At 43.3% G+C, this 25,970-nt stretch overlaps 1 protein-coding gene across 1 annotated transcript in view; it reads right to left on the bottom strand.

Annotated features, from left to right (window-relative positions):
* The window catches only part of LOC118369152 (phospholipid-transporting ATPase ABCA1-like), a 240,971-nt gene that overhangs the window by 37,969 nt on the left and 177,032 nt on the right, over window positions 1–25,970 (bottom strand). Inside the window, exons 38-44 of the mRNA XM_052497231.1 lie at window positions 23,909–24,024; window positions 23,261–23,405; window positions 15,497–15,620; window positions 13,526–13,655; window positions 12,006–12,126; window positions 5,560–5,622; window positions 1,509–1,615 (exon numbers count right to left, since the gene is read on the bottom strand). Coding sequence (XP_052353191.1) covers window positions 1,509–1,615; window positions 5,560–5,622; window positions 12,006–12,126; window positions 13,526–13,655; window positions 15,497–15,620; window positions 23,261–23,405; window positions 23,909–24,024 — 806 coding nt within the window. The remainder of the gene's footprint in view (window positions 1–1,508; window positions 1,616–5,559; window positions 5,623–12,005; window positions 12,127–13,525; window positions 13,656–15,496; window positions 15,621–23,260; window positions 23,406–23,908; window positions 24,025–25,970) is intronic.

Raw genomic sequence — 25,970 nt, 5'->3', positions numbered from 1 at the left:
GCTTCCTGTCTAAAAACACGTTTTCGTTAATCTGCCTTACCCAATATGTCAAACTATAGAAGGAGCATGACAATTTGGATATCGGTTGGAGGAGGGAGGGACTGAAAAAAATGCTGTACAAGCTCTGCAGTGGACCGGTAGGAAGTAATCGCTCACGGGGGTGGAGGTTATTTGCTGCGGGCTTTACGAGTGGAAACAGACAATCAACAAATGTAAGATTTGGGGGTTCAACGCAAACTCTTTTATTTGGAGAGAAAATGAGGTTTTCCCTCTATTTGTTGTTCCACACTGCTTAAAGAGTCACTCTCTCATCCTACCAGGAACGTAATGAGGCGAAAACAGAGGGTGGTCGTACTTCTGTTGTTCTTTCCCTGAAGGTCCAAGAGATCACCGCTGGCAACATTAATCAACATTAACGTTGGCGTGTTTTGCGCCATCTCTTTGTTGAACACAAAGGAAATGATCCGTTTTTATAAATGAATAACTATGGCAACACAAACCAGTGGAGACCGCAGTGAACTAGTATCCATCCACCGATTGCCTTACATCGTTTCCATAGAGATGATTACTTCATACGGAGAAGAGGGAGATGTTATTTCTCTCTAAATATGAAAGAACACGCCCCTTTTTGAGTGTACAAGGCATTTTTTTTGTTTATTTGTGTGTGTGTGTGTGTGTGTGTATACAGTGTATGTGTGCCCCTGAGCCTCTGTGTGTGTGTGTGCGTCTGAGTCTCTGTGTGTGGCAGGAGGGACAGAAAACAAGAGTGGGAGTGAGGGAGAGGGAAAGAGAGAGGGTGTGCAACAGAATGAAATATGTGGGAGATGGAGAGTGGAAGAGAGAGAATGGGGAATGTGTGAGACAGCACGTTGAAAAAATGAACAAGGACATGAGAGGACTGGAGTTGAAACGGACGAGAAAACAGAATGTACAAGAGAGGTCGAGACGTCCAGAGGGAGCGAGAGGAAGAGGGAGAGAGCAAAACCCAAAGTGAGTGAGAGCAAAAGTTGCTGAGAAAGAGTAGGACTGTGTCCCAAATGGCAGCCTATTTACTGCATAGTGCACTCATTTTGACGAGAGCCCTATGGGTCCTGTTCAAAAGTAGTGCACTATATCGGAATAGGGTGCCATTTGGAATGGGCCAGCAAATGGAAACTAGGAAAGTTAACAAAACTCCCGTAGCTCTATCCCATAAATGCGCTGCATGGTCATTCCGACATCTGCAGTGGCCGTAGAGCATTTACGGTGATACGGCCCCTGCAGAAGTCCGGGCATTCATGCTTCTTGCACTTGGCAGAACAGCACAGAGCTGATGTGAAGGAAGTCATATCTATACAGGACCTCCCGCCTCCACCTCCCGTCAACCAATCATGTCAATGTGGAGCTATATGGAGCTCTCTGCATTGTTAAAAATGTAAAAGGCGCTCGACGATGTGGTACGGAGCTCAATTTGTGTGTGTGTGTGTGTGTGTGTGTGTGTGTGCTATCAGCCAGTGGCTCCTCCTCACCTGTATCCGTTTAGGAAGGCCTCCCCTCCGGAGATGGAGATGTCCCCCGTCAGCATCTTGAAGGTGGTGGTTTTTCCTGCCCCGTTAATCCCCAGAAGTCCAAAGCACTATTAACACACACACACAGAGAGAGAGTGGAGCTCTCATTAACAACGAACATTGGAGGAAGAGATCCCAGACTTCCAATGGAGCATCTCATTATGTAACAAAAACCATTGGACGAAGATGATTCAAAGAATAAGATGCTCTACTCTACCGTAACCCTTTATTGAGGTAAAGGTATTGGTTGTTGATAATGTAGTGTGAATCATTTCCTGACAGATCCAATAAATGGATTCAGTCATTCAACATACATGATTGGAATAGCACTTTTGGTACTAGCCTGTTGACTTACTTAATATAATCGTATTGTTTGTGCTGTAGGAACTGTGTGTCGTAAGAGGCAGTGCCTGCATCACCGTGTCAATATTATCTGAGTTATCCACACATTGAAACAAAACAAATTGACACGAATTTATGTACACAATTACATATGGCCGTTCAGTGTCAACATTGAGTGTCTTACATTAGGAATACCACTCATACATTCAACTGTCCACACGTGACACACACACAAACACATTAAGATGCAAAACACACCACTCACCTCAATCCCCCACTACAGCCACCCCCCACATACAAACACACCAGAGCATTCTGAACACCATTCCCCCTTCTTTCCCTAACCACTTATCATAACACTTCTTCCTCTTCTTCCTTCTCTGACAGAGCCCTCTTCTTTTCCTTCTCTGACAGAGCCCTCTTCTTTTCCTTCTCTGACAGAGCCCTCTTCTTTTCCTTCTCTGACAGGGCCCTCTTCTTTTCCTTCTCTGACAGGGCCCTCTTTTCCTTCTCTGACAGAGCCCTCTTCTTTTCCTTCTCTGACAGAGCCCTCTTCTTTTCCTTCTCTGACAGGGCCCTCTTCTTTTCCTTCTCTGACAGGGCCCTCTTTTCCTTCTCTGACAGGGCCCTCTTCTTCTCTCTCTGACAGGGCCCTCTTCTTCTCTCTCTGACAGAGCCCTCTTTTTCTCTCTCTGACAGAGCCCTCTTTTCCTTCTCTGACAGAGCTCTCTTCTCTCTCTCTGACAGAGCCCTCTTCTCTCTCTCTGACAGAGCCCTCTTCTCTCTCTCTGACAGAGCCCTCTTCTCTCTCTCTGACAGAGCCCTCTTCTTTTCCTTCTCTGACAGAGCCCTATTCTTCATCTCTCTCTGACAGAGACCTTTTCTTCATCTCTCTCTGACAGAGACTTCTTCTTCTCTCTCTGATAGAGCCCTCTTCTCTCTCTCTGACAGAGCCCTCTTCTTTTCCTTCTCTGACAGAGCCCTCTTCTTTTCCTTCTCTGACAAAGCCCTATTCTTCATCTCTCTCTGACAGAGCCCTATTCTTCATCTCTCTCTGACAGAGACCTCTTCTTCTTCTCTCTCTGACAGAGACCTCTTCTTCTTCTCTCTCTGACAGAGACCTCTTCTTCTTCTCTCTCTGACAGAGACCTCTTCTTCTTCTCTCTCTGACAGAGACCTCTTCTTCTTCTCTCTCTGACAGAGACCTCTTCTTCTTCTCTCTCTGACAGAGCCCTCTTCTTCTTCTCTCTCTGACAGAGCCCTCTTCTTCTTCTCTCTCTGACAGAGCCCTCTTCTTCTTCTCTCTCTGACAGAGCCCTCTTCTTCTTCTCTCTCTGACAGAGCCCTCTTCTTCTTCTCTCTCTGACAGAGCCCTCTTCTTCTTCTCTCTCTGACAGAGCCCTCTTCTTCTTCTCTCTCTGACAGAGCCCTCTTCTTCTTCTCTCTCTGACAGAGCCCTCTTCTTCTTCTCTCTCTGACAGAGCCCTCTTCTTCTTCTCTCTCTGACAGAGCCCTCTTCTCTCTGACAGAGCCCTCTTCTTCTTCTCTCTCTGACAGAGCCCTCTTCTTCTTCTCTCTCTGACAGAGCCCTCTTCTTCTTCTCTCTCTGACAGAGCCCTCTTCTTCTTCTCTCTCTGACAGAGCCCTCTTCTTCTTCTTCTCTCTCTGACAGAGCCCTCTTCTTCTTCTCTCTCTGACAGAGCCCTCTTCTTCTTCTCTCTCTGACAGAGCCCTCTTCTTCTTCTCTCTCTGACAGAGCCCTCTTCTTCTTCTCTCTCTGACAGAGCCCTCTTCTTCTTCTCTCTGACAGAGCCCTCTTCTTCTTCTCTCTCTGACAGAGCCCTCTTCTTCTTCTCTCTCTGACAGAGCCCTCTTCTTCTTCTCTGACAGAGCCCTCTTCTTATTCTCTCTCTGACAGAGCCCTCTTCTTCTTCTCTCTCTGACAGAGCCCTCTTCTTCTTCTCTCTCTGACAGAGCCCTCTTCTTCTTCTCTCTCTGACAGAGCCCTCTTCTCTCTGACAGAGCCCTCTTCTTCTTCTCTCTCTGACAGAGCTCTCTTCTTATTTTCTCACTGACAGAGCTATCTTCTCTCTCTCTGACAGAGCTCTTCTCTCTCCTGGTCAGGTCACCCTACTGACGATACCTACCCGACCTAACCTACCCACCCAAACCACAGCACCTACCCACCCACCCTAACCTACCTAACCTGGCATACCCTACTTACCCAACCTAACCGACAGTACCTACCCACCCTACTCTACCTAACCTAGCATACCCTACTTACCCAACCGACAGTACCTACCACCCTACCGTAGCATACCAAACTTAACCAACCTAAATAACAGTACCCACCCACCCTACTCTACTTAACATAGCCTACCCTACTTACCCAACCTACATTAACCTACAGTACCTACCCACCCTACCTAACCTAGCATACCCTACTTACCCAACCTAACCGACAGTACCTACCCACCCTACCTAACCTAGCATACCCCACATACCCAACCTAACAAACAGTACCTATCCACCCTACCCTACCTAACCCACCCTACCCTACCTCACTTACCCAACCTAACCTACAGTACCTACCCATCCTACCCTACCGCACCCTACATTAACCTACAGTATCTACCCACCCTAATCTACCTAACCCACCCTACCTAACCTAGCATACCCCACTTACCCAACCTAAACTACAGTACCTATCCACCCTTCCCTACCTAACCCACCCTACCCTACCTAACCTAGCATACCCCACTTACCCAACCTAACCTACAACATCTACTCATCCTACCCTACCATACTCTACTTACCCAACCTACATGAACCTACAATATCTACCCACCCTACCCTACCAAACCTAGCACAACCTACTTACCCAACCTATATTAACCTACAATATCTACCCACCCTACCCTACCAAACCTAGCACAACCTACTTACCCAACCTACATTAACCTACAATATCTACCCACCCTACCAAACCTAGCATAACCTACTTACCCAACCTATATTAACCTACAGAACCTACCTACCCACCCTACCCAAACTAGCATAGTCTACTTACCTAAACAACATTAACCTACCCATACTACACTACCTACCCTAGCATTCCCTACATACCAAACCTACATTAACCTACCCACCCTACCCTACCTAACCTAGCATACCCTACTTACCCAACCTACAGTACCTACCCGACCCACCTACCCATCCTAACCTACAGTACCTACCCAACATACCTCACACACTAACCACCCTGCCCAACCTAACTTACCCAATGAACCATTGAGTTTATAGATCCATTCTTGTTTCCCAACCCTGTCCTGTGAAAGTGTGGTGGCAAGACGAAGCTGGGGTGTAAATAATGCATGAAACAAACTATGAGATTCAGTCATATTCCGCTGGCATTTACATTCAGTTTGGGGTAAACAGGGCGAGGAGAAGACACCCCTCCGCGCGTGTACGTGTCAGCATCGGAGATCCTGTTGAAATCAAAGCGTTCTGGCATGTGAGTGTTTGTGTATGAGAGCGAGAGAACGAGAGAGAAAGTGAAAGAAAGCGGGAGAGAAAGTATTGAGCATGAGATGGATCAGGGATTTTTTCCCCTTGGTATCAACTTATTTGTGTGTGTGTGTGTGTGTGTGTGCGTGTGTGTTTGGCTCACCTCTGCGGCTGGAACGCCCACACACACCCTGTCCACAGCAGGAATCTTCTTCCCCGAGTACACCTGCAAGGAACAGACGGCATAATTAATCAGAGGGAGGTAAGAGGCGAGGGAACGAGAGGCCTCCCCTCTCTGGACACGGATCCCAATGGCATTCTATTCCCTATACAGTGCAGTACATTTGGCCAGAGCCCAAGTAGTGGACGAATAAGTAGGGTGCCATTAGGGAAGCAGTCCTAGCCTCAGGTGGAGTCTGCTACTCACTACACACTGTTAATATTCATTATACCTCAGATAAAAATAACCTTCATCAACTAGTATTTCGTGCACACCACCTATCATGTCTTTCAGCCCATCTGACTTTTTCTTGCCTGCACCAAATGCAATAAGTTGGTTTGCCATTCAGAACAATAATAATTATAATAAATAATTACCCCTGCCCCTCCCCACAAAAAGCCCAATCGTAGCCTATTACCGCTTTCAAAAACAAAGACATGGGGCTGCTTATAGTTGGTTAAAATCACATGACACACAACAGATGAGGTCATCAGTGTCTCCAGGTGATGTCATCGGAAACACTTATCTTCTATCGTTTGGGCTACAAGACATAGAAACCCGTCTTTTTTCACGTGGTGCTGGAGATGCTGAATTTGATGTGGAAAAAAGGGGAATTTCTCTTTAATGCACATAACATAAGACAGTGGATAAAGGTGTGGAATAAGAACATTAGATTGCATACTTGGGCCTATCGGGCCACCTGAGGCTCAGTCAGGGGTGGACTTAGTGATTGGGAAGCCCCCAGGCAGAGGCCAGTCTGAGGCCTGATGGTACTGTAAGCCTACCACTGGGCTCAGTAACCCATTGACAGTTTACACGGAGAGTACAACAGTTTGGTATTCTCCGTAGGATTCCGACTCCCGCCTAGATCTTGTAGAAAAACTGCAGATTAGAATGTGTCTGGGTTTCACTGCTTCTAGCCTGCAAACTAACTCTCCATTTTGTGTTTGAATTGAACCGTTTTTTCTTCTGCTTCCCGAGCAAATATCAAATCTCAGCCGCAGAGGTGCAGCCCAAGCAGGCTACTCACTCACCTTCCTCCAACAAGTCAAAATTCTCGAGTCCGGCATCACCGGCGCTGCTGTTGCGAGTAGTGGTAAACAAACCGACACTTAGACCAGTAAAATGGGTTCGGGAGTGTACAAATAACGGAGCAATTGTCAACAAAATGAAGCACTTAGCATGTCATGCAACATTTCCACCTCGGGCCGACCACGAGGAGCGAGTTTGAAGTGGTTTCAAAGGGAAGTTAGATGTATTTTTCGATGTAAGAAAAAAGAAAAAAAACAGAAGCTTGACAAGGTTCTTGGCAGGTCTGGCAATTGAGATCTCATTCAGCACTCGCCAGGAAGGACGGGCACAGCTCTACTCTCCTTGGGGGATGAATTCCAGGATAATTGTGTCATTTTGTATTTCTGTCTACCTCTTCTCAGGTCTGAATCATACAACCCTAGGTAAGAGACCCACGGGGGCATAATGGCATACTGTAATGACATCATTATGGTCGATAATTGATGTCTGCTCTGGTTGTAAAGAAGTCGGGGACCATACGCACGTCAAATGCTCTGCTGGTCTATCTGTCTGCCAGCCAGCCTGTCTGTCTGCCCATCCATCTATGTCTATCCATCTACAGTATTTATATCTACAGGATCTATCTATAGTATTTATAGCTCTATGTGTCTCTGGATTTTCCTCTGACCAGCCCTTTCCTATCCATGTAATGCAGGTGCTATGAGTTAGTAGTACAATGGACATGAGGAGAAAATGCATGTTTTATGTTCACTTCCTGGTCATTGCTACGTTAAAATTAGTATATGACTGTGGGCAGGCCAGGGTATGTTAAAAGTGTGCATGAGCCGACTCTCTGGATTTATGAGACATCTTTACAATTCCATTCATCTTTGGAAGAAGGTACTTGAATATCGAGTGAATATCGGGCCATGAAACATCCACTTACAGCAAAGTCTTTCTCTTCCTGGTCAGCGTGTGTATTCAGAGCAGTGCCAATGGGGCCAAAATTAAGTTACAACCTTTTGGTGCAGTGAAACACTTGTAAATGATGAAGAATCAACTTTAACTGCACTCTAGTAGCCAACCCTTCACCACTCTTTCAACGGAGGTGTTCCAAGTGGTACCCTATTCCCTTTATAGTGCACTACTTGACAAGGGCTCTGGTAAAAAGCAGTGCACTATATAGTGGAATAGGGTGCCATTTGAGATGCAGAGAATGCAACCTCGACAGCAAGAGTCCCCCCCCAGAGCAAGTTCAAGGCTGACAAACAACAATGTCTTATTCATTGCCGTGATAGCGTGTCAATTGTGCACCATGTTTGCTTAAAAGCCCCGGGGGCATGCACTATTGTTGGGGACTTGGAAGTGCTACTCCCCTGGATTGCATGCTACTTTGGGGTTAGCGTGCTTCGCCACAGCACTGGTACAACACTAGTAGACACGGGTGGAAGTAGTAAAAGTTCCTATCCTAAGTTCCTATGCATAATAGCTGCCGAGGGGGGGCCAGTTAATCAGATGAGACAGCTGAGAAAATCTGATGCTGCTCGACGGACCACACACACACGGTTTAGAGAGGGCAAGGATTTTCTGTATTTTCTGACCCCCAACAGCAGGGGTCACAAGCCTGGCTGGGAGACAACACAAAGGGCTAAACTAGTGCTTAACTTTTTTTGTGAAACGCATGATATTAAAGGGTCAAATGAAAGTATGTCAGAGCCTTTCAGACCTCTAAATTACTCTAATGTCAAGATGAAATCCCATCCCACAACATCGACATTAGTCTACTTTTGAGGTCTGAAACCATCTGACTAACTTGAATGTATTTGTGAAATGTCTAAGTTGTTGTCGTTGTATTAACATCCTGTTACCCTTCTGTAATTGACATTTCACAGTAAACAGTGTGAACAATGGTCACCTCCCGCACACAAACAACACTGCCAGATCACATAAATACTTTATAAATCATCAGAAATAATAATACAAGTAATTATATCAAAGGTAAAATCGAAACGCTGCTAGTCTTACAGTATGTATCTGCCAAGCACTGAGCTCAGGTCCTAATATGGATACCGTATTGACATGACTCCTATAACATCAAACAGCTGTCACAGGCAGTGCGACATAAGAAAGTTTCTCTCCTAGTTTCTGAGTGACTGGAAGGTCACGTTAACAGCACGGGGCGTGTTAGTGCTAACTGGCGGACGTGCTGTCATAACGGACCCCATCGATTACGCCGCCGCGGTAACAGCTAACCCAGAGGTTAAACTAACCCATGAGGCAGCCGCAGCTGTTGTTGGGAGGTAAATGGTTCTTCCTGAGTGAAGGAAGAGAAGGAGGAGGAGGCATCTGACAGATGATTGATGGGCTGTCAATCGCTTGAGAGACATGCTCAGATTTATGGCGAGACCAAGGCGGTGCGGCGGTTGAGGTGGGGCACTCATTGATCAATTCATTATCTGCGCTCTATGGCTGGATTGCACCAGTTGTGGTGGGAGGCGATGGGAGCACTCTCTGTATCTTCCAACCGATATAAATCAAGACATATGTTGAGGCACCTTGCAGAACGTTGTGGTTTTGTGTTGTTCTCCACATGTTTCAGTCTCACTGTCAGTACTACAATAGCGAACCCAAAAACAGATGCATGACAACAAAACGGATGGGTCTATAATTGAAACTCGATAGGAAGGTACAGCGGTACTCTGCTGTTGTGACGCTCACCACTTCACGTTTGACAATGGACGTGATAAAGGTGAACCGTACTGTGCATACAGTTGAAGTCAAAAGTTTACATACACCTTAGCCAAATACATAACAACTCTGTTTTTTCACAATTCCTGACATTTAATCCTAGTAAAAATTCCCTGTCAGAAGGTCAGTTAGGACCACCACTTTATTTAAAAAATGTCAGAATAATAGTAGAGTGAAACATTTCGGGTAGCCTTACACAAGCTTCCCATAATAAGTTGGGTGGATTTTGGCCCATTCCTCCTGACACAGCTGGTGTAACTGAGTCAGGTTTGTAGGCCTCCTTGTTCGCACACGCTTTTTCAGTTCTGCCCACAGATGATCTGTAGGATTGAGGTCAGGGCTTTGTGATGGCCACTCCAATACCTTGACTTTGTTGTCCTTAAGGCATTTTGCCACAACTTTGGAAGTATGCTTGGGGTCATTGTCCATTTGGAAGACCCATTTGTGATCCAGCATTAACTTCCTGACTGATGTCTTGAGATGTTGCTTCAATATATCCACAGAATTTTCCTTCCTCATGATGCCATCTATTTTGTGAAGTGCACCAGTACCTCCTGCAGCAAAGCACCCCCACAGCATGATGCTGCCACCCCCGTGCTTCACGGTTGGGATGGTGTTCTTCGGCTTGCAAGCCTCCCCCTTTTTCCTCCAAACATAACGATGGTCATTATGGCCTAACAGTTCTATTTTTGTTTCATCAGACCAGAGGACATTTCTCCAAAAAGTATGATCTTTGTCCCCATGTGCAGTTGCAAATCGTTGTCTGGATTTTTTTTATGGCGGTTTTGGAGCAGTGGCTTCTTCCTTGCTGAGTGGCCTTTCAGGTTATGTCGATCTAGGACTCGTTTTACTGGGGATATAGATACTTTTGTACCTGTTTCCTCCAGCATCTTCACAAGGTCCTTTGCTGTTGTTCTGGGATTGATTTGCACTTTTCGCACCAAAGTACGCTCATCTCTAGGAGACAGAACGCGTCTCCTTCCTGAGCAGTATGACGGCTGCGTGGTCCTATGGTGTTTATACTTGTGTACTATTATTTGTACAGATGAATGTGGTATCATCAGGCGTTTGCAAATTGCTCCCAAGGATGAACCAGACTTGTGGAGGTCTACAATTGTTTTGGGCTTGGCTGATTTCTTTTGATTTCCCTATGATGTCAAGCAAAGAAACAATAAGTTTGAAGGTAGACCTTGAAATACATCCACAGGTACACCTCCAATTGACTCAAATGATGTTAATTAGCCTATCGGAAGCTTCTAAAGCCATGACATTATTTTCTGGAATTTTCCAAGCTGTTTAAAAAGGCACAGTAAACTTACTGTACGTAAACTTCTGACCCACCAGAATTGTGATACAGTGATATAAGTGAAATAATCTGTCTGTAAACAATTGTTGGAAAAATGACTTGTGTCATGCAGAAAGCAGATGTCCTAACTGACTTGCCAAAACTATAGTTTGTTAACAAGAAATTTGTGGAGTGGTTGAAAAACTAGATTTAATGACTCCCACCTAAGTGTATGTAAACTTCCAACTTCAACTGTAGCTCTAAGCTAACTTATCACAGGTTACAGAATGTGAAACAAGACGAGACCTTATGAAGTTACTTTGTCTGCTGTGGGCGGCAATACATCATCCAGTCCCGACTGTTTTTTTTTCAAAGCTAGATCGTTAATTACCTCGGAGTGTGAGTGAGTGTATCCGTGAGAGATTGAGAGGGGGAAAGATGGAGTGGGTGAGATGGCGCGAGATGACAAGGGAGGGCTTGAAGAGACGTCAAGTCTGGACAGATGTCGACGAAGGGCTGTTTGCCGTGTCGACGCTTCCTGCCGACGCAAGCTCGAGAGAAGAACATCTGGCCTCGGCCAGGGTGTTAATCTGGGCGTGATTAAGTGGCCTCCGTTACCCGGCATGCGGTGTAGCACTCGCATGCTCACTTGCTGCAAAACCTTTGAGGGAGGGGGGACGAGAGTTGTTGGGTTTAGCGGCGAGAGAGAGAGCGAGAGATCTCATCAGTGTTGCCTCACAGAAAATCCATACCCCTTCCCTTCCTTCACACACTTCTCCCCACACTCCCAATGTGTCCGTGGAGTGTGGAGTGACTACAGCTGCACCTCGCCAGCCTGCAGCATACTGTGACAGATTAACGACACCCAAGTATCAAAGGAAAGGGAGGAGGATACCAACAGACACAGCTGGGGTAAACGTTCAGAACTTCAGAATATTGCAGATAGAAATGTAGCATAGAAACCTGTCATATGTTACATAACAGGAAATATAGTATATTTACTTTCTTGTGTTCTTCTGATTTCTTATTTTTTGTGTGTTTTTGTTCTACCTTATGTTATTTTTAGTCATTTCACTGTTCATGACATTGAAACTTAAAATCATATTTGCTAGATTTTTTGTAATGTTGTGTCCTGAACAGGCCTTGAGCATTGAGACCCCTGGATCATATTCACTAGGAATAAAACAGAAGCACAAAGGCTGAAACTGAGAGGGACTACCTGATCTTGCCCAATAAGAAAGCGCTTTCTGTTTTCCATTGGGAAATGTTTTGCTACAGTACGCACTAATGAATATAACTGTGTCGTTGCTACCACTAAGTGTAGTAGTAAACGGTGGTACTGTACCTTAGAAAGATCGCAGATTCTCAACAGGTCTTTCTCTGAGCCACCTTTATGGATGCGTGCACGTTCCCGTGCCACGTCCACATCTTCGTCCTCCTTGGAGAATGACTCTCCAGAAATCAGTCTGGTGAAAAAGAAGGATTCAAAAACACTTTAACACACACACTCACCACATTCCCATAAAACCAACAATACAAATCCCAAATGACGACCACCTGTTAATACACGTCATCTCATTTCAAAATCATGGGCATTAATATGGAGTTTGTCCCCTCTTTGCTACTACAACAGCCTCCACTCCTCTGGGAAGGCTTTCCACTAGATGTTGGAACATTGCTGCCAGGAATTGCTTCCATTCAGCCACAAGAGTATTAGTGAGGTCAGGCAGTTATGTTGGGCAATTAGGCCTGGCTCGCAGTCGGCGTTCCAATTCAGCTCAAAGGTGTTTGATGGGGTTGAGGTCAGGGCTCTGTGCAGGCCAGTCAAGTTCTTCCACACTGATCTCTACAAACTATATCTGTATGGACTTAGTTTTGTGCACGGGAGAATTGTCATGCTGAAACAGGAAAGAGCTTTCCCCAAACTGTTGCCACAAAGTTGGAAGCACAGAATCATCTAGAATGTCATTGTATACCATAGCATTAAGATTTCCCTTCACTGTAGCTAAGGGGCCTAGCCCGAACCATGAAAACAGCCCCAGATCATTATTCCTCCTCCATCAAACTTTACAGTTGGCACTATGCATTGGGGCAGGTAGCATTCTCCTGGCATCCACCAAACCCAGATTTTTCCGTCTGACTGCCAGATGTTGAAGCATGATTCATCACACTTCATCAGAATACGTTTCCACTGCTCCAGTCCAATGACGGTGAGCTTTACAACACTTCAGCCGACTCTTGGCATTGCGCATGGTGATCTTTGACTTGTGTCCGGCTGCTCGGCCATGGAAACCTATTTCATGAAGCTCCTGACAAACAGTTCTTGTGCCAGAGGCAGGTTGGAACTCGGCAGTGAGTGTTGCAACCGAGGACAGATAATTTTTATACCCTCCACGCTTCAGCACTCGGCGGTCCCGTTTTGTGAGCTTGTGTGGTCTACCACTTTGCGGCTGAGCCGCTGTTGCTCCTAGACGTTTCCACTTCACAATAACATCACTTACATTTGACTGGGACAGCTCTGTTAAGGCAGACATTTGACGAACTGACTTGTTGGAAAGGTGGCATCCTATGACAGTGCCACTTTGAAATTCACTCAACTCTTCAGTGAGGCCATTCTACTGGCAATGTTTGTCTGTGGAGATTGCATGGCTGTATGCTCAATTTTATGCACCTGTCAACAATGGGTGTGGCTGAAATAGCCAAATCATTTACTTGAAGGGCTGTCCACATACTTTTGTATTTATAGTGTATATCCTAAATGTTTTTCACTAATGGGAGAATTTGTTTACATTTTCACAATAAAATGCAATTTTATTAATGGAGATACATAATTACGAACCAAAGTTAATATTATTCTACTCTTACCTGGGTTTGCAGCAGAACTTATACTGGATAAGGAGAGTGATGGTGAACATGACTGCCCCCTGGATGGCCATGGCACAGAGGTTCTTCCCCACCATGTCCCAGCTGAGGGGGTCCTGGTAACGGTCTTCCCCTGGGAGAGACAACAAAACACAGTTCTTCATCAAGAGAAACGTAATGTTTGTAACTGCTATGTATCATAATCACCTCGGATGGGTGTCACTGGAACTCAATGGTATTGGACTAAATCTCATCAGCTCAGAACCACTGACTGACACTCACAGAACTGCCTTCCACCGTAATCAGTAGGAGACATCTGAACAAATGCACTTTATTATAAATGGGAGCCCAACAACTAATATAGATGTTTGTTTAAAGCTGACAGCAACTGACTATCTCTCTCTCTCTTCCCTATTTCTCCCTCTCTGTGCTGGAGCGATGATGAACAGAAACGGAAGTGTTCAGTCTCATTCTCCAGCAAATAGGCCCTCTCCAGACTTTTAAGTTGTGATTGCTTTCCTCATTACGTTTGTCGCTGCAAATGATTCTCTAATGGCTATTTCCTGCCACATCTATTCCCCAGATAAAGCCTTTGCTCCCGCCATTCATGTGCCTCTCTGCCTCTAAATCTCCCCTGTGTACATATTCCCTTTTGTTTTCTACATTTTGTGTCGAGAACGAAGGGCTACGGTCGCGCTATTGGTCAAATGTAAGTCCCCCGGAGGGACAAAGAAGCTGCTATTTGGTAATGATGTAGCAACACATAAGAAGTGTACTGCAAAAGGCACTATGTGACGGTATGAAGAAGATGGTGTGAAAGCATTGCATAAGTAGAGGACTTCTTTTAAAGTAGCTAAGCTATTGGTGTTTGGCTAATCTTAAACCCCAAAATGTTCACTACCAAATGTTACATTAGCATGTAGCAAGTGGAAAGTTTGCACCTGTTATTCTGAATGGAATATTGAAAGACAACACCAAAGCTATAAAGCCATGGCATCGTCTTTCTTTACAGGGTACTTCCTTTTCCTCGTAACACTCAGCTTCATTTGACCTTTCATCCTACCACTTACGTTTAATTCCATCTAGCTAGGAGGGGAACGCTTTGCACTGATGAACCTTTGTTCTTTGCTGTTACCCATAGTAATAAAATACTACTACTACTACTAATAATAATAATAATAATATTATATGCCACTTTTATCCAAAGCAATTTACAGTACAGTGAGTGCAAACATATACAAAACATTTTTTAAAAGGCTGAAAGCTATGATCCCTTATTGATGTCACCTGTTAAATCCACTTCAATCAGTGTAGTTGAAGTGGAGGAGACAGGTTAAAGACGGAGTTTTAACCCTTGAGACAATTGTGACATGGATTGCATATGCGTGCCATTCAGTGGGTGGCTGGGCAAGACAAAAGATTTAAGTGCCTTTAAACGGGGTATGGTAGTAAGTGCCAGGCGCACCAGTTTGTATCAAGAACTGCATTGCTACTGGGTTTTCCACGCTCAACAGTTTCCTGTGTGTATCAAGAATGGTCCACCACCCAAAGAACATCCAGCCAACTTGACACAACTATGGGAAGCATTGGAGTCAACATGGGACAGAATCCAAGTGGAACACTTTGAAAATCCAGTAGAGACTGTTCTGAAGGAAAAAACAGTTGTGGCTGGATGACAATTTACAAATAAAATGTTTGATAACTGTCAGTGTCATTTGGTAGTTTAGTTGTTACCGTTATGAATTCAAATTTAAAATGGTAATGTGTAATTAAAAGTACAACGCTATTCAGTTGGAGTGTAATGATAGTATACTGTATGTATAGTATACTAAAAGACTGAAAAAAACCCAATTCATTTAAAGTATAATTTTAAGATGTGTCTTGAAGGTATAGATAGATATATGTTAAGAAAGTTTGATTTGAATAGTTTCACCATTCTTCGATTTACTCCTAAGGTGGTTGGGGGATGCTCACCAAAGCTTTCGTACAAGGTGGCCATAGCCTGGTTCTTGCCCATGTCGATGAGCCCTCGACCCAGACAGAAGTGCGGAAAAATCAGCAGCACCTGCTTCACAATACCATTGATTTTCGAGATGTTCTGTGAGAGAAAAAACACAAACAGAAAAACAACAACAATGGATTGGTGACGCATAAAAGACTAGAAAGACTACAAGACATAAGGGCAGATTGTTATTAGGGGTGACACATGACAGAGAACCCGCTGGATGCGTCTGTGTTGACAGACTCCTTCCTTGCTGTGTGCGAGTGACCTGAGGGAAGCAGCGGGTTTGGAACCCCCGGCGGCGGTAAAAGAGTGTTCGTGGAGTTTCGACTTTTCCGACACTCGCCAGATAACTAAAGCACATCATCCATGCTTGCTCATCAGCGGAGGCACACTGCGTGCTTGAGTGGGGTGCCAAATGACATGGAAATGAGCCTCGGCTTCTTGACTCGTTATTAAGGGGCACGCTTTCTCGCTCAGTGATGTCTCTCTCACCCGCGTAATGTGAGGGCAGGAACAGCTGCTCACACATACAGATGGAAACTTTCTCATCTCAAGCCCTGAGACTTTGAAAGATGAACACATTCAGAGTGATATACACACCCACTTCTCACTTTCCCACTTGCAATAAAATACAAACCTACAGGCACACAGTCATACTATCTATCGCACAAATTCACAGCCATCTTATTGGCTGTTTAATTACTTAGGTTAGGCCCGTTCATATCTGGTCCTTCCTGATTAAGCCACCCCTCCTGAAATCCCTTCTCCTCCCTGTGGCTATACTGCGGAACGATGGTGCCTTTTAAAGCACACAAGCCCTAATTAATTAAATGAAGAAGGAATGAAAGACAGCCAGACTGCACTGACTACTACAATGCCAGTCTCAGCTCTCCACATTGCTTTCATTACAGAGGATTGAGGGAATAAAGAGAAGGGGGAGAGTGAATCAGAGGGATAGATGAATAGAGAGAGAATGAGAGAGATGGAGGAAAGATATTGCCACTTCTGCCTGTTCTAAAGCAAGGTTATGCATAATGCATACGTTTGGTCTCAGGATAGTCTTCAAAGACGCTAGCGTATATTGAGAAAAAAACATAAATTCTCCGTTTCCTCTTCTGGTAGGCGAAAAGTACGATGCATTTCTTAACATGGTGCAATGTGGGGCGGCAGATGAGAATGACAGATGGCACCTTATCGTTGTCAGATTTTTTCATGGAGAGTTGTTGCTTTGCAATGTTTTCCTCTAGTTTGAGGAATGGCATGAATGAAAGAATTTACTTGGTCTGCAACAAAATTACTTGTAGAATCAATCAATTGCGGTTCACTCACACTGTTTCTGCTATATTTTAAGCACATGTGTGGTTTAGAGGCACCATCCAATGGCAATGTCCACAGAGCGCTTTTGCAGCATTTTGGATGTGAAGCAGTGAACGAACACCTGTCATACACTCTTAGAAAAAGGGTTCCAAAGGGGTTCTTCAGCTGTCCCCATAGGAGAACCCTTTTTGGTACCAGGTAGAACCCTATTTGGTTCCATGTAAGGGGGACAGCCGAACAACCGTTTTAGGTTCTAGATAGCACCTTTTTTTCTAAGATAGTAGAGCAAACGTTCAGGATGAATTTAGCAGTACAGTTTTCCTTCATCTGTTATGGATGGAATTGGGATCTTTGGTCATGGATGGTAACTCACTACCGTCATCATTAAAACAAATTTAGTATAGGGCTTCATGTATGATGTCTGGGTATACAGCAGTGATAATGTAGCTCAACTTCAAGTAAATGTGTTATCTTCTCCTAATGGTCGAACTTAAGCTACAGTTCAAAGGTTAGAGTTGGAAGGTCACAGCTAGTTGACATGCAGCAGTAATCTGAACATTTCTGCCAGGGAGTAACTGAGCAGTCCGAGCCTAATTTCCCTACAGGCAAGTATGAATGCAAAACAAAAATACCTCATTGATTATGGTGTCACAGCTAACTCTCAAATGTCAAGCAATATGTCTGCCAATTCATCTCGTTCTTATTGAACTTCTAACCTGTTTCCTCAAAGACTTAAGAACACGCCAGCCAACTAAAATGTCAAGCGTGATATCTTGGCCAATAATCTTGCCATCCATATAATGTATTAAATAGTTACCTTTTATTTTCAATGCTAAGACGCTCAATTTGAATATATCTGATCATATCAACACATTCTGGGCCCATTCCTACTGAACTATACGTGAAAGAGTTATTCATCATGGTCAAACTTCAAGAAGCTGGCAAAAGGCTAAAAGAGCCTGAAGTTAGAAACATAAGTGAATTGGAAAAAAAATAATAATAAAGGCAAACCAATGACCTTGTGCAGCCGAGGGCCCATTTGTCACCGAGAAGGATTTGAAGAAATAGAGACCTAATTTAAGATCAATATGTGAAATAACAGATCTTCTCTCAACTGGGTGTTTATCAAGGAGATCAAAGAGGTTTTTAGGCAATGACGAAACGCTTGACAATTTTCTTCAAAGTTTGCGCTATATGCCCATAAATCATCTCTGAATGGGTTCTGAAGGGGAAAAATCTCCAATGCTCTCGTCTGACCCATATTGCTTTTAGTGTTCATATTCCCCAAGCATCGCCTCCATCTTCACCGGAGGGACTTCCGAAAAGGAAAATATATGGCTGGAAGCGTCGTGGGGATTGTGACCGTTAGCTGATTTCTCAAACTAGATGTGTAAAGGGAATTCAATTCAAACTTCATAATCAGTAATGTACAATACATCCCAAATGGAATGTAACAGTTACTATGTACTGTATATACAAAAACACGATATTATACACTAAAAGATGTAGACAGCTGATAAATGTAGACAGCTGTATTTAAACACATATCCCTCCCCTCACCACCCACACACATCACCACGCCAAAGCATGTCCCCTCAAAGCATATAGCACACTACAATTAAACTACATTATGTCCGTGACTAATGCAGCCCCATCGACTTCCTCCCTACCGACTCACTCTGCCCCTAACCTGGCCAGATCCATGCCTTACAAGCTTGTCTGAGTGGCTAGCGGCTGGTCTATTGACTCAGGTGCTGTCTCATGCATGCAAGGCAGGCTGCGATTGATGCGATGCTCAGGTAGCATGGGGGGATCTTCCAAGCTCCCTCGCTCGGTCTCCAGATAAAACTGGGACATAAAGTGCTAAATGTGATGCTGTAGTGTGCTTTGCTTTTGTCTCAAGAATTGGCTTTTTAATTTTTTTTATATCATTCCCTCTAGACTACCAGTCATCGTCCCATAGGATGAGCTATTCACTTTGACCTTCAGTGGAGAAATAAATGAATGAAGAGAACTTCAACTATGCCGTTCCCATTTTAGCTATCGTCACAGCACAGGGTGGAAGCAAAGGAATAAAAGCATGAAAGCGTGGAAATAGAGACGACGGAGAAAGATCGAGCCAGATATCTCGATACAACCTGTCGCGCTTAACTGTGTGTGTGTGTGTGTGTGTGTGGGGGGGGGGGGGGGGGGGTGCATCCTTATCTACGTCGGCCATTTTGGCTCCTCTCTGTTCATCGGGTCTATCAGAACAGAACAGAGGAAATGTGGAAACCGACAACATCCCGGCATGTCGCAGCCTATTTTTCCAGGCGGTCCAACAGTGACAGTTAAACTCTGACAGTCGATTGGTAGGATAAGTGATGCATCAGTCCGGGACCGTGGCCAACTACAGGGTTCGTATCTGCATTGACATCCCCAGGAGTGAGAGCTGGGCTGTTATTGTCCCCTGTCTGGCATGTCTCAATTGACCCTCAGAGCTACACTACACAGCAGGCTTTCCAATACACAAGGCAAATGCCCTTGACAAGGAGGAGTCTTGTAAGTCACTCTCACAAATTGGCAGTGACCGGCATGGGCTCCATTATTATTGCCAGAGCCCCTTATGAATGAGATTCGCCAAAACAATACTGATAAAGATATGGGAAAACAAGTGACAACAAAAATATGATTTTGTTTGATGGGGAGGTTGTCAGCAAAAAGACAAACCAAAAACAAATCAATGATGAACGACAGCAATGACAATAATGAAATCTCTATGCAAACGAGGTTGTCTGGTTATGTAAAAAGGAGACCGCAGACATTAAGCTGTGTCTGAGAAACCAGAGAGGGTGGAGAGAAGATGAATGTTCAAAGGACAGGAGCATATGACAAAGTCAATGAAGCCAAGATATTGCTCAGGTTGGAGTGGAGATTAGAGTTAGCTGACTTTTGAAGTGGAAGCTCAGATGGGGGAACCTGATGTTGCAACTTGTCGGAGTGAAGTACTTACAACACACACACACACACACAAATACATGGATAAACACCAGTGGCGGTCAGTGCTGTTTAAGATGAGGGAGTGCAATTTAGTTTTTTCCATGAGCATGGCCTTATTTATATTACCATATTGGATGACTGTCATTCATATTCCATTCACCCAGTTCAATGTAACATCAATAGATTTAGGCTACTACATGATATTCAAATTTTCCCTATACCATTCGTGAGGTTGCTACAACATAGTCTATGAATGAAAGTTTACAAGGTAGGTGCACACAGGTCAAGAGAAACATTTGAGGTGACACATGGACAGACAGTGACACATTCAATACCACCTTGCACACTTCCGCTTGCTTCTATCTGATATAGGGTGTGATCATTAGTCCAACAGGTGCAAAGGAGAGTTTCTATTGGACAAATTCAGGTACTGTATGTTTGTCCTCGTTTTGTTCCGTTTAAGACAATCATGTGTAAACACAGTTTCATAACAGCCACGTTATATTCCTTCTCGCATCTATGCGCTCTCCTCCTCTCACCTTTTCCCTTCATCGCATGTGGACGTCAATGCACAACACATCAGCTGTATGTGACCAGGTGAAAAAACCTTTCCAAGCCAAACCATATCATAACCGCTACACACAGCCTACATTGTTGTCAGCATATTAGCTAAAGTAATGTCATAGTCAACATAGCTAACAGAACTAAAGTAGGTTAGTAAACCTGCTACCGTGTGCAGTCAATAAGCAGTATAGCACTTACACCGGCGGGCCCCGGTGGCAATAAATTAGTAAAACCAAAAGCTTACCTTGACTTGGAAGAGTTCCAGTGTTGTGTTGGATAGTCATAGCCAGCTAGCTAACATAGCATCCCTCTGTTTGAGCAGGGTGGTTTAGTAGGCTAAATTAGCTAGCTGCATTTTGCTATCTAAAAAAATGACAAAATCTCTCTCTTGCTTCAGCTTCATTTTGGAAGACATTAATTAGTTCAAAACTGTTAAATTATTGTATTTCTCTCTCTTTGAGTCAACTACTCTCAACATTTTATGCACTGCACGCTAGCTGTATCTTATGCTTTCAGCACTAGATTCTTTCTCTGACCCTTTGATTGGGTGGACAAAACGTAGACAACATGTCAGTTCATGCTGCAAGAGCTCTGATAGGTTGGAGGATGTCCTCCGGAAGTTGTCATACGTCTATGAAAGGGGGTGATAACCATGAGTCTCATAGGTTTTGTATTGATGTCAATGTACCCAGAGAAGGATGGAAACTAGCTGTCCTCAGGCTACACCACGGTGCTACCCTACTGCTGTTGAGGCTACTGTAGACCGCCTTTGCAAAATAGTACGTTTTAAACGATTATTTGGCAATGTGATTATACATAGTATAGTTTTATCATAAAAGGATAAATGGTTTGCTTTTTCTGAAAATCACTGAGGACGTCGGTCCTCCCCTTCCTCCTCTGAGGAGCCTCCACTGATAAGCACGCACACACTCACTAGGGATGTGCACACACGGATAAGCACAAATGGTCTCTCTCTCTCTCTCTCTCTCTCTCTCTCTCTCTCTCTCTCTCTCTCTCTCTCTCTCTCTCTCTCTCTCTCTCTCTCTCTCTCTCTCTCTCTCTCTCTCTCTCTCTCTCTCTCTCTCTCTCTCTCTCACACACACGGGATGTGTTCTGTTAATTTGGCCAATCAAAGCGGCAACGAGGCTCAATGTGTAGCAAGTGAAGTGAGCGTTCACTAATTTAATTAAATATCTCGATTTGTAGCGAATGTTAAAATAATTCACATCGGGGATTGAACTTCATCATAATAAACAAATTTCAGAGCATTTCAGAGCATAAAAACAATGTTTGGACCAGGGATTTTGGCACCGTTAGGTTTCCACGCATTATCTGCCAAGCAGAGTAGACACTGGGGGCCTGGTTCCAACTTATAAAGACTGGTTAAACTAAGAAAATGTTGTCCTTAGCATAAATATATTGAACAAAAATATACACGCAGCATGCAACAATTTCAAAGATTTTACTGAGTTAAAGTTCATATATAAGGAAATCAGTCAATTTAAATAAATCAATTAGGCTCTATTCTATGGATTTCACATGACTGGGCAGGGGTGGAGCCATGGGTGGGCCTTGGAGGGCATAGGCCCACCCCTTGGCAGCCAGACCCACCCATTGGGGAGACAGGCCCAGCCAAGCAGAATTAGTTTTCCACCACAAAAAGTGCTTAATTACAGACAGAAATACTCAGCACCACAACACCCCACATCAGACAATCCCACAGGTGAAGAAGCCAGATGTGAAGGTCCTGAGCTGGCGTGGTTACATGTGGTCTATGCTTGTGAGATCGGTTGGACGTACTGCCAAATTCTCTAAAATGACATTCAGTTCTCTGGTGGACATTCCTGCACTCAGCATGACAATTGCACACTCCCTCAAAACACGAGACATCGGTGGCATTGTGTTGTGTGACAAAACTACTAATTTTAAAGTGGCCTTTTATTGTCCCCAGCACAAGGTGCACCTGTGTAATGGTGGTATTAATCAGCTTCTTGATATGCCACACCTGTCAGGAGGTTGGATTATCTTGGCACAGGAGAAATGCTCAGTAAGAGGGATGGATGTAAACTAATTTGAGCACAACATTTGAGAGAAATAAGCTTTTAGGAAAATGTATGGGATTTTTTATTTCAGCTCATGAAACATGGGACCAACATTTTACATGTTGCATTTATATTTTTGTTCAGTGTATGAGTATTTTCCATGAAGTTAACTCATTGTTATCTCGGTAAGTATTGAACCAGCCATGCTTTTGCTAACTGACAATTCAGTCTAAACAAAAGCAACCATGACACTGAAAAATGGCATCTCACACTCCACCGCTCTCATTGTTCCTATCCATCTCCTTAACAATCTCTCCAGTTGTCTTTTTCTCTTAGTCGCTTTCTTTCTTTCTTTCTCTTTTCTCCGTCTTTGTCTTTTGATTCTCCAGGGAGAAAGGGAAGCTTTTGGTATGAATGAAAGATGGATGAAGCACATTCTACAAAGACACAATTCTCACCTCACAATTAAACATGAAAGTGAATTTAAAATACCACCTTTGAAACTCATCCAGTGGGTTAAAAGCAACAAAAAAAAGCAATTCCAGGAGGAAAATCTCCCTCGAACTAGTTGAAAGCCTGCACACAAATACACAGTGGTATATTGAGGAAAGGGATCAATTAGCTCGACAAAAATGTAATCACCCTGATATAATAGTCGAGTGAGCAATCGTTTCTTTGATAAATGTGTGTATTTCCCTCCCAGTATGTACGGTATCAACATTAGGACAGCTAAAAGGACACAGACACCTAGCTCTTGTCGCTCCGAAGCTGTCCTAATATGGACACTGTACCAATGAAGACTCAGGAAAAGAGGCAACCCGCATCACCTACATCATCAGCGAACAACTCCATGACGAAGGTGGCCACGCTCCCATTGATGCCGATGAAGAGGTTGATGCAGGTCAGCACCACGTAGGCCGTGCTGGGAACGTTGAAGATAAACGAGGCTGGGTACATCATGGGTGTGATAGACCACCTGAAAACACAGATGGTTAACTGCATAGAAGTTTTCATATCTTACTATTTAAACAGCACAGTATGAAATGAGACAGGGGGAGATACATGAAGAGGAGTATGCAGACTTGAAGGAACAGTTTGCACTTTAATTTCAAATCCAAAGTGCTGGAGTACAGCGCCAAAACAACGACAAATGTGTCACTGTCCCAATACGTTTAGAGCTCACTGGACTGTATTGACTGTGGCACACCATGTGGAAAACTGTGAATTTGAAGTTAAACAACACTCAAATATTATTTGTAGCGTTTATGAGATGTTTACTGACTAAGCGCTAAGTGGGCACAAAAGGATCTAATAAGTCAATTTGAGCTTTTCGTACCGCAATACAAACATTTCAAACTTCTTGCTCCATATGAACATTACATCTATAGTCCAATCACAATGTTCTTATTTTTCATGAAACTTCTTTGAACTGAGTAAGTCAGCACATAAAAATATGGATATCATTTTGGTTCTACTTACCCATACATCATCAGTAGCAGAATCAAAGCTGGTAAGTTAGGAAGGGACACGTAGGCTTTTTGTTGGAAACACAGGAAGATGACGATGACTATTAGACACGGGACTATGTAGTTACACTGTAATAAAGCACACAAAACCCATTAGACTGTAGTTACACTGTAATAAAGCATGTTAAGCCCCTTATTGGACTATGTAGTTGCACTGTAATAAAGCATGTTAAGCCCCTTATTGGACTATGTAGTTACACTGTAATAAAGCATGTTAAGCCCCTTATTGGACTATGTAGTTGCACTGTAATAAAGCATGTTTAGCCCCTTATTGGACTATGTAGTTACACTGTAATAAAGCATGTTTAGCCCCTTATTGGACTATGTAGTTACACTGTAATAAAGCATGTTTAGCCCCTTATTGGACTATGTAGTTACACTGTAATAAAGCATGTTAAGCCCCTTATTGGACTATGTAGTTGCACTGTAATAAAGCATGTTTAGCCCCTTATTGGACTATGTAGTTACACTGTAATAAAGCATGTTTAGCCCCTTATTGGACTATGTAGTTGCACTGTAATAAAGCATGTTAAGCCCCTTATTGGACTATGTAGTTGCACTGTAATAAAGCATGTTTAGCCCCTTATTGGACTATGTAGTTACACTGTAATAAAGCATGTTTAGCCCCTTATTGGACTATGTAGTTGCACTGTAATAAAGCATGTTTAGCCCCTTATTGGACTATGTAGTTACACTGTAATAAAGCATGTTAAGCCCCTTATTGGACTATGTAGTTACACTGTAATAAAGCATGTTAAGCCCCTTATTGGACTATGTAGTTACACTGTAATAAAGCATGTTAAGCCCCTTATTGAACTATGTAGTTACACTGTAATAAAGCATGTTTAGCCCCTTATTGGACTATGTAGTTGCACTGTAATAAAGCACACAAAACCCATCAACTGTAGTTACACTGCAATAAAGCATGTTTAGCCCCTTATTGGACTATGTAGTTGCACTGTAATAAAGCACACAAAACCCATTAACTGTAGTTGCACTGTAATAAAGCATGTTTAGCCCCTTATTGGACTATGTAGTTGCACTGTAATAAAGCATGTTTAGCCCCTTATTAGACTATGTAGTTGCACTGTAATAAAGCATGTTTAGCCCCTTATTGGACTATGTAGTTACACTGTAATAAAGCATGTTTAGCCCCTTATTGGACTATGTAGTTACACTGTAATAAAACATGTATAATCCCTTATTAGACTTAGTTACTGTAATAAAGCATGTATAACCCCTTATTAGACTATGTAGTTACTGTAATAAAGCACGTATAACCTCTTATTACAATATGTAGTTACACTGTAATAAAACATGTATAATCCCTTATTAGACTTAGTTACTGTAATAAAGCATGTATAACCCCTTATTAGACTATGTAGTTACACTGTAATAAAGCACGTATAACCTATTATTACAATATGTAGTTACACTGTAATAAAACATGTATAATCCCTTATTAGACTTAGTTACTGTAATAAAGCATGTATAACCCCTTATTAGACTATGTAGTTACACTGTAATAAAGCACGTATAACCTCTTATTAGAATATATAGTTACACTGTAATAAAGCACAACCCCTCATTGAACTATGTAGTTACGCAGTAATTAATCACACATAACACCTAATTAGACAATGCAGTTACACTCTCTGAAATAAATTATGTTGAACTCCAGTAAATGTGAATTCTATAGATTAGGTTTTAATTCGCTTTTCCAGCTGCCCTCTTTCATTTGCTCATTAACAAGAAACCAATCTATTCCCCTTCATATGAGGAGACGAGTCTGAGGCTGGCCTGACTGGACAAATCTAATGAAAACCATCTCGCAATGTACCTAACTGTAGTACAGTTGAAGTCGGAAGTTTACATACACCTTAGCCAAGTACATTTAAACTCAGTTTTTCACAATTCCTGACATTTAATCCAAGTACAAATTCCCTGTCTTAGGTCAGGTTGGATCACCACTTTATTTTAAGAATGTGAATTGTCAGAATAGTAATAGAGAGAAT

Source organism: Oncorhynchus keta, chromosome 35 (assembly GCF_023373465.1).
Source record: "Oncorhynchus keta strain PuntledgeMale-10-30-2019 chromosome 35, Oket_V2, whole genome shotgun sequence".
Classification (NCBI taxonomy): Eukaryota; Metazoa; Chordata; class Actinopteri; order Salmoniformes; family Salmonidae; genus Oncorhynchus; species Oncorhynchus keta.
Note: the sequence above shows the minus strand (reverse complement) of the source record. Positions and strands in the feature narration are given on the sequence as shown.